This window comes from Pleurodeles waltl, chromosome 2_2, assembly GCF_031143425.1.
Source record: "Pleurodeles waltl isolate 20211129_DDA chromosome 2_2, aPleWal1.hap1.20221129, whole genome shotgun sequence".
NCBI lineage: Eukaryota > Metazoa > Chordata > Amphibia > Caudata > Salamandridae > Pleurodeles > Pleurodeles waltl.
In genome coordinates, this window is record NC_090439.1 from 318,101,009 (window position 1) to 318,117,040 (window position 16,032).

Below are 16,032 nucleotides of genomic sequence, written 5' to 3' on the forward strand. Positions count from 1 at the left end.
TGACTGGCAAGGGTTGGAGTGGAGCGGGTGGGTGGGTGTGGAGCGGGATTATACAATTGACATTTTGGACAATCAGAGCAGGTTCCTACGTATGTCCCCGAAACTCCGGGCCAATAAAACCGCCTGAGTACGGCCTCCTCTGTTTTTTCCCTTCCTAGATGCTCCTCTCCATTGTCCCCATGAGCTAGATGCAAGACCTGCTGTCTGTGACTGCTGGGAACTATCAATTGTTTCTGCCTCCCTTCTTCTGTATTTGGGATTCTATATATGAGTTGATTGTGTATGGTGAATTTCGGACCTACTGCATGTTCCTCTGGATTCAGCGCTTGTTGCCACGCGTTTTTTAATGAGGGGTCGTCTCGCTGACTCTGGCGCAAGTCCCCTGACACGGTACACACTTTGCTGGCGACTCCCGGGTTCAGACAGGTTATTGTATTGGGGTTTTGCGCATACTGTTGTCGTTGTGCCCTTTTTTGACTTCTGCTTAGATGTACCCTTGGACTTCGACTCACTCCCTCACCTGCTCCGAAGGGAACTTCCTCCCACCATGTTTTAAGAGTGTGCTCCTGACCTGCTTTTGTTAACAACAAGGGAAAAGCTACATAGTCTGTTCCTATGATAATGTCCTCTTCCAGGTGAGGTAGAACCCCTACTTTGAGGGTTTCTTTCTCTTCTCGCCACTGTAATTGGATTAAACCTACCGGATAATATCTTTGATCCCCGTCTACACAGGCGATCAAAACTTGTGCCTGACGTAGGCCCTCTCCGCGTTCAACCAACTCCTGTCGTATTACGCTCTGGCTGCAACCTGAATCGATTAGTGCTATCCTCTGCACGCCATTGAGAATGACAGGGAGAGTGTAGGCAGGCTTGTCTCCACCAGCTCAGAAGACTCTTCCATTTGCAACTCCAATCTCCATTGGTTCCTCCATATCCTTTTTATGCGGGCAATATCGTGCTATATGACCCCACTCGAACAGTTGTAACACTGAGGTCCCGTATTTGGAAAGGGGGATTGAGTGGGATTGTGTGACAGTATACGCTCCTGGCCCTGGGATACCATTGATCTTGGTGTTGCTCCTCTTCCTACAGTCGGACGAACAGGAGAAGGGGCTGGGTGTCTACTAGAGGTGGCTCTGAAATCCGGGCTCCTGTGAAATGCACAAGTGAGTTTGATTGCTGTTTCATTGGTCAGACCTGGGTCCTGTCGTACCCAGTTACGGGTGGTACTTGGTAAGGCATCCAAATACTGTTCTAAGACTATGATGTCGAACATTTCTTCTCAGGTCTTTTCGGTTGGATGCAACCATCTTCCCGCGGCATGTTGAACCCTATAGTAAAGGGTGTGGGGATTCTCCTGTGGTTGCCACTTGGTTTGGCAAAATCTGGACTGGTAGCTTTTGCTGTCGAGCCCTACCCTTTCCAATATAGTTCTCTTGATATCTTTATAGGGGAGAGTATCTCTGGGGTTGATCACTTGCTAGGTGGCTTGTAGGCGCCCATTCAGTAGGGGTGCGATATGCTGTCCCCATTTTCCCTCCGGCTAACTAGCAGTGCTTGCGACTCTCTCAAAGCTGGTAAAAAAGGAATCAGGGTCTTCATGTTCCTGATACCTTTGCAAGACGCTGCTGGATACATTAGGATGCACCTTCCAGTGGGCTATGGTGTCGGTAAGCTTTCCCAGGGCGGTTTCATGTACCAGTTGATTGTTCACCATGATTGTGGCTTGGCTCCTAAGAGCGGTCTGTAGGGCCTCTCTTTCTTCTCTTGCTTCCTTCATTTGCTGCTCCCACATTATCTGTAGGTGTTGCTGTCCCTCCGCCAGCTGAGCAATAACATCCGCCATGGTGGGTTTCTCCTCCATTATGGCGTGTCTCAAATCCCACTTCTGACACCACTTGTTGCAGGATTGGCGCTAGCAATCACACAGGACTCGTCGGTTATACAGGTAAGTGGTATTTATTGTTTAGATATAACAGTTTATGGTGATGAAAGGCTCTTGTGTTATGTTTCTGCTCTCCGAGTTTCTCCTCCAGGCAGGGTTTAATGGTCTCTTCCTCTTCTCTCTGTACTCTTCATAGGTCTCTCTGGAAGCATATGTGAAAAAGAATAGTCTCGGTAAGTGATCGTGTGGTTTCCCTTTTCCTTATTTTCTCTTTCTGTCTCTGTCTTTCCTTTTTTTTTTCTCTTCTGGTTCTTTTCCTGGTCTTTTATTGGTGGGTGGGGGAATCTCTCTCACCGGATTCTAGCTGTACTGTTTTGCTATTATTACTTTTCCTACACTCACACGCCCCTTTTCTCGTCTTGGTCCTCCCCAATTCGTGCCCTCCAACCCTTTGGTGCTTAATTTTGTATATCGTGTCTCTTACAGCCCTTCACTGGTCAAACCCATATTTTTGTCCCCCACCCGTCCTCCCTAACCCTGCCCAGGCCATGGCCACAGCCACGTACCTGACTCTGCCACGCTTCTCCTGAAGCTTGGTGGGTAGTAGTGTTCTGCTCCCCGGAGCCGGCTCTCTTCGTCCCCGATTGGGACCTCCGCAGTCCTGATCTTCTCTTCTGTTCCGCATCCGAGTGGAGCGGATGGCCCCGTGAGCTCCCTGGGTCCTTTGCAATCCCGTCCTCGTCCTCTCTCCTCGCAATCGCCGTCTCTGAGGTCCCGTTCTCTCTCCTCACAACCGGCGTCCTCCCTCTCCGACGCCCTGCCTGGCCCTTTAACAGCCCAGGTTCCTGCTGGGGCGGACTCTGTCCCACGCGATTGGTTGAACCCGGAGACACATCCAGGTCAGCCGAAGAAGCGGCAGCACCGGCAGGGGCATTGTGCGGGTCGGCCCAGTCCGGCCCGTCACAATCATCTTTCATATAGCCACTCACAACGGCACAGGCAGAGGACTATTAATGTTTAGTGCCTACTGCTGGCAGGGCTGAGCCAGCAGTGTACATAATTATTATTTGATATTGTTCAATAGGCAATGTGTTTACAGGAACAGGGTATTCAAGTTCATATTGTAGAAATTCTTGAGTTTGTAATCTGAGGTAAAAAACATAGCCAACATCAGTGGGCGTCAGAGACACTGCCCTTTGAATCCAACGTGGATATAGTGCCTTACGTTAGGAATGCTGGCTTTTGTGACAGCTTCAAGAGCTGGGATAGGAGATACGACAATGATGTGTTTCCCCTGGGCCAGAGGTCTCTCTTTAATGAAAGCCATCTGAACAGCAGTCAAAAGAATTTCTGTGGGGGCAAAGCTTTGTTCAGCTGTGGAATACAGCTGTGATTTGTAAGCTATAGGCACTGTATCACCCTCATTGAATATTACATAGGTGAAACCAATGGCATCAGCAAATACTCTGATGACCAAACGTGTTTTATTGTCTCGTGTGTAACTGTTTAACTGCAAGCATGTCTTGTTGCAAAGCTCTGAGAATGCATATGTGTTCCACTGTCCAATATGTGGTTGAAAAAGCAGGACTTATTAGGTCGTATAATGGTTTAATGCATTGTGCATAGTCTGGAATGTATGTTCTGCCACAGTTTTAAAAGCCCAATTGTGACTGGAGCTTTTTGATAGTGTTTGGTGGCTGTAGTGGTGCGCATTTTTCTAAAAATTGGGGCGCTAGGCTCTTGCCTTCATCTGATAATTTGTACCTCAAAAACAGGACACTAAGGAAGGTTCATTTTTCTTTATTTGAAATTGATTTTGTAGCCTAATTCTGCAATTCCCACAACAATGCAGGCTACCCGTTTTACATGTATGAGAACATCATCCGTAAGATAGATGTCATCTACGTAGGACAATGCCTCAGGATCGATATTGTGTAAAATTGAAGTAACACGAGCTGAAAACAACCCTGGGCTGTTTTTCTACCCTTGTGGGAGACTGCAAAAATTTCTGAAAGCCTAAGGCGCTAAAACTTATTAAGTCCCTACTTTCAGGTGCTCTATTTTGGCAGAAAAACCAGTTGGAAATATCCAGGGTTGTTTTGTATTTTTTGTGCACCATATTGTTAAGGATTGTAGAGCTGTGTGCATTTTGTATGGCAAATGTGCGTGTGTGACTATTTAAATAGCTGTAGTCTAAGACTATTCTATATGAATGGTCCTGTTTGGCTACGGGGAACAACAGATTGTTCATTGGTGAGACAGAGGGTTTGATTATACCCTGGTACTCCAGCTGTGTGAGGATTGTCAACAGGTAGATGTATCCATAAGAAATGTCCTGTTTGGGCCCCTGAGGAATGAAGTGGCTACGTTGCCTATCTTAGTGGGCTACACTCCCATTCCTCGCCCGACAACTTACCACAAGCTGACGTGGTAAAGGTGTTAAATTATGTAGTTGCCTTATACAGAAGGCTTGTACAGTTCATGCAACGTACATTGGCTCCAGACCTTGTGTTGCAGCAGGACCTGTCACTCCCACAAAAGTATGCACTATTAGCCAACAAACTATTAACATTCTCAAGGGAAAAGCCACCATAAAGCGTGATGAAACGGCTTTCAGGATTGCTCGTAATACTATTCAGTTGGAGGCTGTGTATCCATACACTACACCCCAAGACAAACTTAGGATTTTAACTATGTGTCTCCTTCTTGGAATGGTGCCCCTCGTAAAGGGGGGTAATGCCTGAGAAAGCATCTTTGCATGCATTTGCACTAGTACGCATAGTACGCCTTCACTGGCAGATCTCCCTGATGTACTTAGGTACAGAATTAGCATGGAGCTGCACAAGTTCTCAACTTGGGAATGAAGTTAATGGTGAACTTCTCTGCAGTATCCTCTTTCATCCTCAGCAATATTAAGGGAGAGGCTACAGTTATGGCTACACCTCAGAGACTGGAAGAAGTTCCAGTTCAAGATCGTGAACAGAAATTGCCAAAAATAATCGCATACGTTTATATCACTGTAGGTAGAAATACCTTGGGCACATGACCCGTTGAGCCACACTTAGAACCTAAAAATGACACTGAAAGCTCAGTTAAAGAAAAATCAGCAACGGAAGGGAAATAAAAACAGAAAGACAAAGACAAAAGACGCATGGGATCCCCCGCTTCTCGGGTAAGATAACTTTTAACTTAAGAAACTGCCTAAAATTTTAAAAACCTGATTGGTATCACTCTTGACATTCTTTTCAGGACAATGGTAGCAAAGAACAGATAGGGGGAGTCCATCTCAGTACCAAAAACACAAGATAAGTGTAGCAGGAAAAATGAATCAGGACAGAGGACTGACTTCAGTGTAAAGATGGATGAGAAAGGATTGAACTCTAAAACCCCAGGAAAGAAGAAGAACGTGCCAGGACTTCCTAAGAAACATGGATCCAGCTGTGAGTCCTCAAGGGCAACAGGACTTGGGTGAGAGAGCTCCTAGACAGCACTGTAGAAGTCACAATAGTACATCAGATGCTTCAGAGGTTTTGGGATACAAATTCAGCTTTAGATAAACATATAAATTCTCAGGTAGGGTTTAAAATCTGAACATACAAACTGGAGAGGGCATGCCATATGTTATTAAAGCAAACATTTGGTCACATTTGTCTGAAGATTATGTTATCATCGTAGTGGAAGAAGGATGGCCTACAGGCTTTTAGGGAACCAGCACCCCAGTGGGAGGAAGTCATAAGGGTAGCCTTCCCTCCCATTGTACCTGATTATATCACAGAAATTAACACCAGCGAATGGGCTGTGAGAAATGCTCCAGCCACACAGAGAAATCAAGCGGGGTGGGATTAACATTCTAGTCCATGTAATTCCCTTATGCAGTGAACCAGGCCATGCATTCTATGTGCAAACACATTGGTAGCAGCTTTGGCCCTTGTGGAATGATGTTTAACCCTTCTCCATGCTGCTTCTTAGCTAGTGTGTCGCAGATCTTTATACAGAGAAAAATCCAGTAGGAGATTATATGTTTTTGCACTGCTTAACCCTTCGTTTTTACTACTGGAAAAACCTAAGAAGAGCTGATCATCTGCTCAATGTTCTTTGATATGAGAAATACAGAAGCTCACTGCTCTTTCAGGATCCAAGCAAGGGAGTCTCTCTTCTATTTTAGAGGGATGAGGTGGAGCAAAGAAAGAAATGCAAATTGTGCAGGCCCAAGTGCAGAATCCTGCCCTGCTGCTGCAACACAAGATTCTACCGAAGTGGCAGCTTAATCAGATGACAAATGCTCATGCCAAGAAGTTCTGAGTACCACACTCTCCTGGTCCAATCCGGTGCCACTAGGATGACTTGGGCCAGGTCGTTTTTTAGAACTATGAAAAGAAGAGGCACTGGCGGGAAGGCATGCAGGAGTCCTGGAACTCTACTCTAGATGGAATGCATCTTGGAACAAGTGCTGCTTTGGAAACTCTAGCGCATAAAAGTGCTGACACTGTGCATTGTTGGGGGTGGCAAAAAGATCAAGCTAGGTTCTCCCCATTGTTGGACAATGGACTTTGTCACCTCAGGGTATAACTTGCATTTAAAATCCGCTAGGCTTTTGCAGCTGAGTTAGTCTGCCCTAGGATTAAAAGATCCTGCAAGGTGGTTCACCACAAGAGAGATCCATTGGAGGTCCAGCCAATTCTATAGGTGCAAGGCCTCCCCGCACAGGATCCACGACCACATCCGCCCTGATTGTTGCAATACCAGATGACAGTTGTGTTGCCCATGAGCCCCTCTCCAGATGTCCTCTGTTCGCCATGAAAATTGCTCTGAACTCCAACTAAGTCTCCAAGTTATTGTGGAGCCGAATGGCCACCAGGGACCTCTGATCTCCAACTCTCCCAGACAGCCTCTCCAACCTAGTAGTGATGCATCTATAACCACTTTTAGCTCCAGGTGGGGTAAGGCAAGGGACCTGTCATTGACCCAATTGAGGTCCAGTAGCCACTACTGCAGATCTTTTCTGAAATATGGATACAGTCTAACAGATTTCCCTGATGTTGTGTCCACTGAAATTTGAGGTCCCACTGCAGAGCTTGTGTGTGCCATCGGGCATGTGACAAAAGCAAGATGCAGGAGGCCAACAATCCCAGTAGCCTCAGAGTGAACCTTACTTAGATCCACGACAGAGGCTGAAACACTGCCAGAATATAATGAACTTTCCATTCCAGGGGAAAGGCACAAAACCATACTGTGTCCAGAATGCCTCAGATAACAGGCAGCATTTACAAACGAGTCAAGTCCGACTTTGGCTCATTGATAGTGAACCCCACTGATTTTGGAAAGTTCAGCGCCTGGAAGTGTTTAACGACTGCTGCAAGCCCCCCTTTAACAACCTGTCATTAAGGTAGAGAAAGACTTGTACACCAGACCTCTGTAGATGTGCTGCAATCACTGCTATATTTTTTTTTAATGAACACACGTGGAATGCTAGTGAGCCCAAAGGGAAGCACTGTGAACGGAAAATGTTCTTGACCCACTGTGAACCATAGGTAGTGCCTGTTGGCCTGGAGGACGAGGATGTGAAAATAAGTGTTCTCCAGGTCCAACGCCACCATCCTCCAGAGTCCATGGCAGGCAAGACCTGGGCTAGAGTTAGCATCTTGAATATTGCCTTCTGGAGGAAGGCGTTCAAATGCAGAGATCCAAAATAGAACAAAGGCCTCTGTCCTTCTTCAGCACAAGGAAGCAGCGAGAGTAACACCTAGTTCCTACTTCAGAGGCCAAAACCCTGTCTATGGCTTCGCTGGCCAAAATGACCTGAACTTCTTGCCATAAAACAGATAGATGGTCCTTCGTCACCTGCCCTGAGGGAAGAGGAAGGAGCAATGAGGTCGAAATAAAAGGAAGGACATAGCCCTTGTGGGCAGTGTGCAGCACCCAATTTTCCATTGTGATGGCTTGTCACCAGTCAAAGAAATATTGTATATTGTGTTGTGCCTCCAACAGGGTTTTAGTGTGCCAGCAAGGACAAAAAAGTGATTTTGTGGTTGCAGCAGCTGGAGGTGTGGGGGACTGAGGTGCACATTGCCCTTACTGTTCTTAATGTCTTTGGGAACTGCGGTGCCTTCCATGAAAGTCCTGAAAAACCTGGTGGGCTGGAGGAGGAGTTTGGCATTGACAGATGGGAAAATCTCTTCTGTAGCCAAAAAGAGGTTGAAATTGCTGGTAAAATTGTCTCTTGGGAGGCAGATAGGTCCAAGGAATGCACTGCGGCGTGGCTCTGCAGTCTTTAAAGTGCTACAAGGCTGAGTCAGCTTAATCACCATAAAGGTGGTATCCTTCAAAGAGCATATCCATTAAGGTGCCTGGACGTCCCAGAAGAAACCTACAGATCTCTTCCAAGCTTGGCGATGGACAGCCAGACTGGTGCCCATGGCAGGTCCCAAGCAATCAGTTGTGTCCATTCCTGAGCATAATAAAAATGTTGCTGCACTGCGAGCATCCTTAAAAGCCTTTGAGAGAGACACCCACAGGTCATGCAGAATGGTTGGTAAAACCTAAGCCATCATATCTCAAAGGGCAAAGGAATAACAGCCAAGGAGACAACTGGCATTAACTGATCTAAGAGCAGGGCGCATAAAGAAGAATATCCTCTTGCCAAAAGCCTTAATTTATTTAGATTCACAATCAGGAGGCGTGATAGAGGAAGCGTTTGGAGTTATCCTGTTGGTGGAAGCTTGGAACACCAGGATCTCCATGTGAGATGTTGATTTAGGAAAGCGGAATTCCCAGGTGCAGGCAACTGGTAACCTGTCTGTTGATGGGCAGTCCCAAACAGGGTTTGGCCCAAGTACTCAAGAGGGTGTCAAGTAAGTGTATCATTGACAGATAACAGCAGCTCAGTGGGACCCTGGCCAGGCTTCCATGGTTTGCAGTTGTAAGTCTAGTACTTCAGCTGCTCTTCACATCACAACAGTGAAAGAAGCACTTTCCTCCATACCAGGACCTTGGGAGACAAGGCCAATATCAGGCAAAGTGTCAAGCCCACTGGCAATCTCTAACTCTTTGTAACAACTGTTGTCATCACAGTGGGAACATAACATCCCCCTCCTCATAGCTGTCATCAGAATCCATGCCAACAAGGGTATGTAAAGGCTGGGCCTTACCGTGAGTTAAGGGCAAAGAATCAGAGCCTGTAAAAGTAATGAAGAGGTTGCACACAAGTAGACGCAACTTTGGTCGAGATCATGGCAGATTCAGTTTGGAATCAGATAGCACTATAGGCTGTACATCCTCCTCTGGCCTTGATGGTATTGGCATCTATTCTACTGGGACTGGAACAGTTAATGGTGCTGGTGCCGAAACGGGGCACTGAAGTTGGTGCTGTACCCAATGTGGATCCAAGGGACACAGACCGTGCTGAGGGTGGAGCTGCCAGAGAACATTGGACTAGAGGCCTCTGGTGTTCCTTGGGGCCCAAAGGCACACCACAAGGGGTCAGTGAAATGCAGACTATCTGCAGCATGGCCTCCCTGACTTATGTTTTTTTGCTGCTTTCAGATTCAACTGGGTGCAGCTGGCACAGGCAATAGAGTGGTGGTTTAACCTCAGGCACCACAAACAGTCTTTGTATGGGTCAGTCACAGACACATGCTTTCAATACTCCTTGCAAGGTTTTGAACCCATTCATTTTGGGAGTTGACCTTTCCCTTGCTTACTGGATATTTTAGTGAGGAAACCTCTGGTGAAAAGACAGGTAGAAGCTCCGGATCTGCATCTGAAGGCACGGAAAGGAAGCAACAGCCATTAGCACCCATGGGTGGCACTGATATGGAGCTCAGCATGTCACTTCTGGAGGAGAATGATGTTGCAGAGATACACAATGCCACCTACCAGCATGCAGACATACTGCTAAAAGGTTTCCGGTTTCTGCCTGAGGGAGTATGCACAAGGTGAGGAATCTGCAGTTAGAAGTATTCATCGAAAATGGATGCATATTCCAGGGTTTTGGAATACTAATGTGTGCAACATTTGTCCGGGGTGCAGCACTACCTCTCAATTTTCTCAACACATATTCTTCTGCCATTGTAGGAAATGTACTTTTTTCACAGGCTCAAATCTGAGCTTTGCTGGCTGCCAAACTATGACTGGAAGTTGCTGGACATTCAACTCTTTTCTTGCGGTTTGAAAAATGTATGCCAAAATAAATATAATGAAGGTTGCTGTAATAATCTACAATATTCTATTATTGCCTCTGCTAAGGAAGGACATACAAACTGACATGATATTGGAAAAGTTTAGTTTCGATCTAAATACAAAATCAAAGTTCAGTCTTGACAAACAAATTAATCCAAATAGGGTACCCTAATATACAAAGATACCATGAAGTATTCATTGTAAATCAAATGAACAGGTGGTGTTCGGACTGATGTTGGAGTATTATGAGAAACTGAAAACCCTGATCTAGAAGGAAACTGGTAGATAATAGACACTATAGCTATACTGTAAGAGCATTCCAAAGTAGAAATCAGTAAGTATTCAACAGAGACTTCCAAAGCATTCTTACGGACAGTCATCGGTATAGCCTGGTTATATTAAAAAATACGAATATGTAAGTAAGCAGCCAGTGTTATCCCTGTAAGCCCAGGGACAACCTCAACATCTTATTAATGGATCAACAGTAAGGACCAAACAAATAACATCTTTCTCCTCAGTAATAAGAAAATATAACCTTTATGAAAGTGAAAGATCTAGGTTGAATCAAAGAAGCCAATCATGGGAATAGCAATTTGTGTTTTATTTCAAATGTAATCAATGACCACAGTCGATAACAGATCATCTAAGTTGTAAGAACCAACTAAACTATTTCCCTTTTATTGCACAAGTCATACTTGAAATAAAACGACTAAACAATGTTTGGTAAATTTGACATTACAAAATTATAAAGTTTAAATGCTCATTTAACAACTCTTTCTTATCTTTGAAGACCTGGCTCTTCAGCTGATCACCTGAACCCTGCCAGTGCCTGGATACCCTCATGGGTGACAAACTGCTCTGCACAAACTGACTGATTGATTGAGGATCTGCAGTTAACTAACAACAGATAAAACTAGACACATGATGCACCAGAGCAAAAAATAATATAATATAAGAGAACATCAAAGATAGTTCGACTTAAGAACCACATAGATAAAAGGTCTACAATCTTAAGTATTAAACAGTGAAGAACCTTAAATATTTCAATATCTTCATAAATGAGTCAACGTTCATATATTAGACAAAAGGGGCCTGTTCTCTGTAAATTAATCTGTTGAACTCAGATAAAAAATTCTGCTGAACTTGAGCAAGGGGTGATGACTCTGAAATGTTAAGGCCACAGCGAATTTTATTTTTTAAATATGCACAGCACTGATATATTTATACACACTTTAAAAAAAATGCATTGCTTCCCTGCAATAATGGTTCCAGATCAAATAATCTTAATGTGTCTGAGGACATACTGTTAAAATTAAATACTTATCATAACACGCACTGGCAAAGACAGTAGGTTTCGCCTATGACTAGCTATTGTGTTTTTCATTATTTTAGCCATTTTGCAAAAAAGCGTGACTGCTGTACAGCACGGCTGAAAGTCTTCTAAAGGTAGATGCTTTCAACACCACAAAATTTAACAAACAAGCACTAAAACACAATGGCTTGCATGGGTGAGACCAATTGGCTTTGCCAATGTTTGTTGTAAAGTATTACACTAGCAGCTGCATGGCTGGAGAACGATGATGGCTGATCCCAAGCTTGGGAAATCCTGCGACACAGGGGTAGTATCAACATAAGGTACCAATAAAGTCCATATCTAAAATTTATACAATCAAAGGGGCAGAATTGCATGATTGTCTTTGTTTTTTTAATTATAACGCTCACTGCGGAAGGCGTGCAACTATAAATAATAACTGCCAATGTAATCCCACTTTTGCAGCACTCCATTTATCCAAGTGCCATTAAAATCCCACTTTAGCAGCATTCTGTTTATCCACGAACCATTTAAATCCAACTTTACCGGCACTCAGTTTATCCATGTGCCATTATAATCCCACTATTGTGGTATTTAGTTTATTGACCTTAGAAGGATGAAGAGCAATGGTGACACCAAGCTGGTTTCAAGACTGTAAACTGCATAGCCCACACACTCACCACAACACGTTTATTAACCCACTAACCTAAGGAACCAGGCTCATTTTGGAACAATGCTTTGTTCATATTGTTATGTAATGTACAGATGTAGCCCTAGACATCAACAGACCACACAAAGAGAGAGGGCTGTTGCCAGCACATTACAGTCTGAAAGTTACAACACTGCACCATCTGTGTGGGCCCAGTAAATCCTTTGCCCATTTTCAGGTGGCCTCAGACCCTCTCCCTGAAAACCTAGCTCTGACTCTCTGACATATAGATGCCATGCAAAAGCCTCTTGTTTATATACAACAATAATCTCTTGGACAGTCTGTTTCTAGTGGTCGCATTTTTGTCTTCTTCTCATCACATCGAAAGTGGCCATGAGTGTGTCATTTATCAATGCTGATGGCTGCACAGCTTCCAGACTGTGCCCAATGACTGTGGCATGCACTTTATCTATTGGTATGAGTTATTTATGATGTGCAGGCTGGTGCTCAAAACAGCCCAGGGGCATACACTTTTAAATAAGTGGGTGAGTCGGGAATGAGATGCACTCCTTATGGTTCTACGCTGGGGAAGTCAGGCACTACATTAGATCGTGTGGCACCTGTGTGCATGTTCAGGTGGGACAGGCGGTGACTTCTCTAACACAGTGGTTCCCAACCTTTTGACTTCTGTGGACCCCCACTTTATCATTACTGGAGCCGGGGACCCCCCAATGAAACTTTATTGGAATCCAGGGACCCCCCCCAGAGTGTTTACTGATGGCAGGGAACCTAGTCTGTTAATATTATTTAATTTTCTAAGAAGTCGCGGACCCCCTGAGGAGGATTCGCGGACCCCCAGTGGTCCCCGGACCACAGGTTGGGAACCACTGCTCTAACACATTTTGCAGCCTGGTGTGTTTCAAGAGTCTAGTGCCCCAGCAGGGGTCAGTGCCTATAAGTGACTCAGTTCGCAGTGTGTGCTATATGAACTCTCACATCAAGACATAGGCCGGCCACCACCATCCTGGTACTGGCCTCAGGGTAGCAGTCCTTGGCAAAGACGTGCAGCAAGGCTGTTTTCCTGCACTGGTTGTCTTCCCGCACGGATTGTCTCCCACCACCACTATCTTGTAGCAGGCTTATCTGGTTCTCCATGGTCTTCCCAGGCATTTCCTGCCTTCATTGGCAGCACCTGGGTTTTTAACGAAATGGCTTATAGCGGGAGGTAAAGAAATGACAGAGAGCAGGAGAAGGGAGGTGGGAAAAGAAATGACGGATAGCTGTGCAAGCCGCGAACTGGAATACAGAATGTGATGCTGGACTAAAGGAGGGGGAAACAGTGAAGGAGTGTGAAGAGGGGAGCAGTGAGGTGTGAGCCAGGAAGAGTCTGAAAAAACACATGGAGGAGAGAGACGGTGTACAGATGCAGTCACATGAATTGGTCATTTGTAAACTAAAAAAAAAAAAAAAAAAAAATGTACTTGTGGAGTGGAAGGACACTGACTTGTATCTAATAGCAGTGAGCAGAAGGAGGACTAGGCCAGAATCCACCTGATTGCATCGACGGCAGGATAGCAAAGCAGCAAAGAGTAGGAAGTGAAAGCTGATTATGTGCTGGCCAATCAGAAGCACATAAGTTAGAGCGACAATGGAATGAGTCATTGGTAAGTTCAGGTAAGTAAAAAAGCAAGGTTTAAATCTCTTTTAAGATTTTTTGTTGAAATCAACAAAAGATTTTGCAAGTACAGCACGCAAGCATGCATGCAGGCGAAACCTAAAAATGAAACTAAACCCTGAGCAGGACGGTAGGAGCTAAAGAACAGAACGAAATATTCAGAATTCTGTTACCTCAAATACATTTCAATCTTAGAAAATACATTTATTTCTGTTTTAGGACAAGGATGCATAAATTCACTGCTGCGGTGAACAGTTAGTTAACCGCAAGTCTTTCTTTAGCAGGTTTACAGACATCAAAGCAAATTGACAAAACTGAAGCAACTGTCAAATTAAGCAAAAGTGTGATAAGGCCACTGTATATGTCTCATGTTTCTAAAGAAACAACAGTAAACAACATATTGTGACATACATAAAATAATCAGTAATGGGTTGAAATGTATAACATATGAGGTGCATAAATCATAATAAGTAAAAGTAAACCTTACCCCCAAAGCAGGCAACCTCTGAGTGCAGCTCACCGCAATTTTTAGCTTCCAATCTGTTTCTCCATCCAACTGGTCTGTCCGAATGAAACAGGAACCTCAAAATCAAAGAAGAAATACTATTTCTGAACTGCTGAACAAAACTACACAAGTATTCACTTCTACTGTTTCTGTTAAGCTGAGCTATAGATGTTATCCCCATCCAAACAAAACATACATGCAACACTAATGTGGGACAACCCTGTTGCTCAACTAAAGTGGTGCAGGGTAATTTTTTAAAACAACATACAGAGCTCATTCAAGTTTGAGGAAGCATAAATGAGCTTGAAGCAAAGCCCTTCTATTACCTATGAAGTCAATGTCTGCAATCATTTTGACCCACCCAAATTTCCAGACAAAGCATACTCAACAAACCTAAAGAGAAACAATTCATTTGAAGAGACCAGTGCCTCTCCCATAAGGCCAGGGAACTCTGGGACTCGTGATCCACCTACATTTCTGTGTCATCTTTTTTAGGAAGTACTTAATTTTACACTCTCTGCAAAACACTAGGAACTGGCACACAATTTTCGTAGGAAAGAAAATGCAGGAGAAGAACTAAGGTGCAACCTGAGATGCGCCAGTCAGTAGTGTGCGTAACCCTAAATAATGTCAGTGCTACCACGATGATGACACAAATCTTCGTAAATCTGGGTCATGTACAATCTATAGCAAAGGGATAAGAACTGAGCTTCAGGTCTCAGCATAGGGCGTACCTGAAAACAGAATATTCTGGATTAATGGTAACTAAGGTTATCCTGTAGCCTCCGCCAAATATGCCACTGGGTAAGACCTCTTCAAACAGTCTAGTGCCTACAGAATGTGGGCACCATAAACCATGTGGCTGGTTTGGGGGTTAGACAGGGCTCTCATGCGGAAAGAATTGTCAACCTAATGTCCATGATGGGGGCGTGGCCAAGACTCGCATGGAGTAGGCAGCGGACTACAGGAGCTCCAGGATCCGCGGCCGCTTCTCCTTCTCCATTACCCACCCTGAACCAAAAGTAAAGCGGGGGATACATTGCTGATCCCCCCCGAGACCCTGGTAATTCAGGTTGGAGTCACTGAGGTTACAATTACAACCTCAAATTAACTTTTTTCCTCGGCTCGCGGTGCATTCAATATGGCAGCCACCATTGTGCAGCGAGAAACGGCAAAGACGCTGGAAGGCAGTTCGCCCTTAACATGGCAGAGGCCTCCAGACGCCGATGCCAGAAGGAAACGAAGTCTGTGGGACCCCTGGGGAGGCGGACACGAGAACCAGAGCGAATACCCAGCCCAACTGAAGCTCGGTGGCCTTGGAGGGCAGAATGCGACTGAGCGCGACCACAGCGGATAGCGGCAGAGACATTCAGAGCGGAGCAGCGACTGACACAGATTGGGAGTCGGCAACCCAGGGAGACAGGAGCCCAGGCACTGGAGTCCTGTACAGCAGCACATGCCTAGTGGGATTGGAGTGGCACCGCCTCGGCTCGAGCCCCCGGTCTGTGGCACAAAGTAGGAGACCATCGGAAGCCCCGGACGACTTTGCTGGTAAGAGAGTGATGTGCCGGCGAGGTCCGGGACTGCCCGTGCTAATACGGATTTGTACAGAACAGGGAAGACACTGACCCCCGGGAGATCCATGGGACAATTGACAACTGGGATTCACCTTAATAGCTACTCATCATGGATGGCCAATGGTCCCAATAAGAGGGGGAAGCGCTTGGGAGCTACGAAGCGGATGTAGCTGAGACCACTGCTGTGGCCTCGGTTGTTTGTCCCCAGGACCAGCAGTTGAGCTTGAAAAACAGCGCATGAGACGCCGCTG

General features: G+C 45.2%; 1 protein-coding gene across 2 annotated transcripts in view; it reads right to left on the minus strand.

Annotated features, from left to right (window-relative positions):
• The window catches only part of ATP9B (ATPase phospholipid transporting 9B (putative)), a 2,250,419-nt gene that overhangs the window by 1,363,913 nt on the left and 870,474 nt on the right, over window positions 1-16,032 (minus strand). For both annotated transcript variants that reach the window (XM_069219789.1, XM_069219790.1), the window contains exon 8: window positions 14,187-14,281. In XM_069219789.1, coding sequence (XP_069075890.1) covers window positions 14,187-14,281 — 95 coding nt within the window. The remainder of the gene's footprint in view (window positions 1-14,186; window positions 14,282-16,032) is intronic.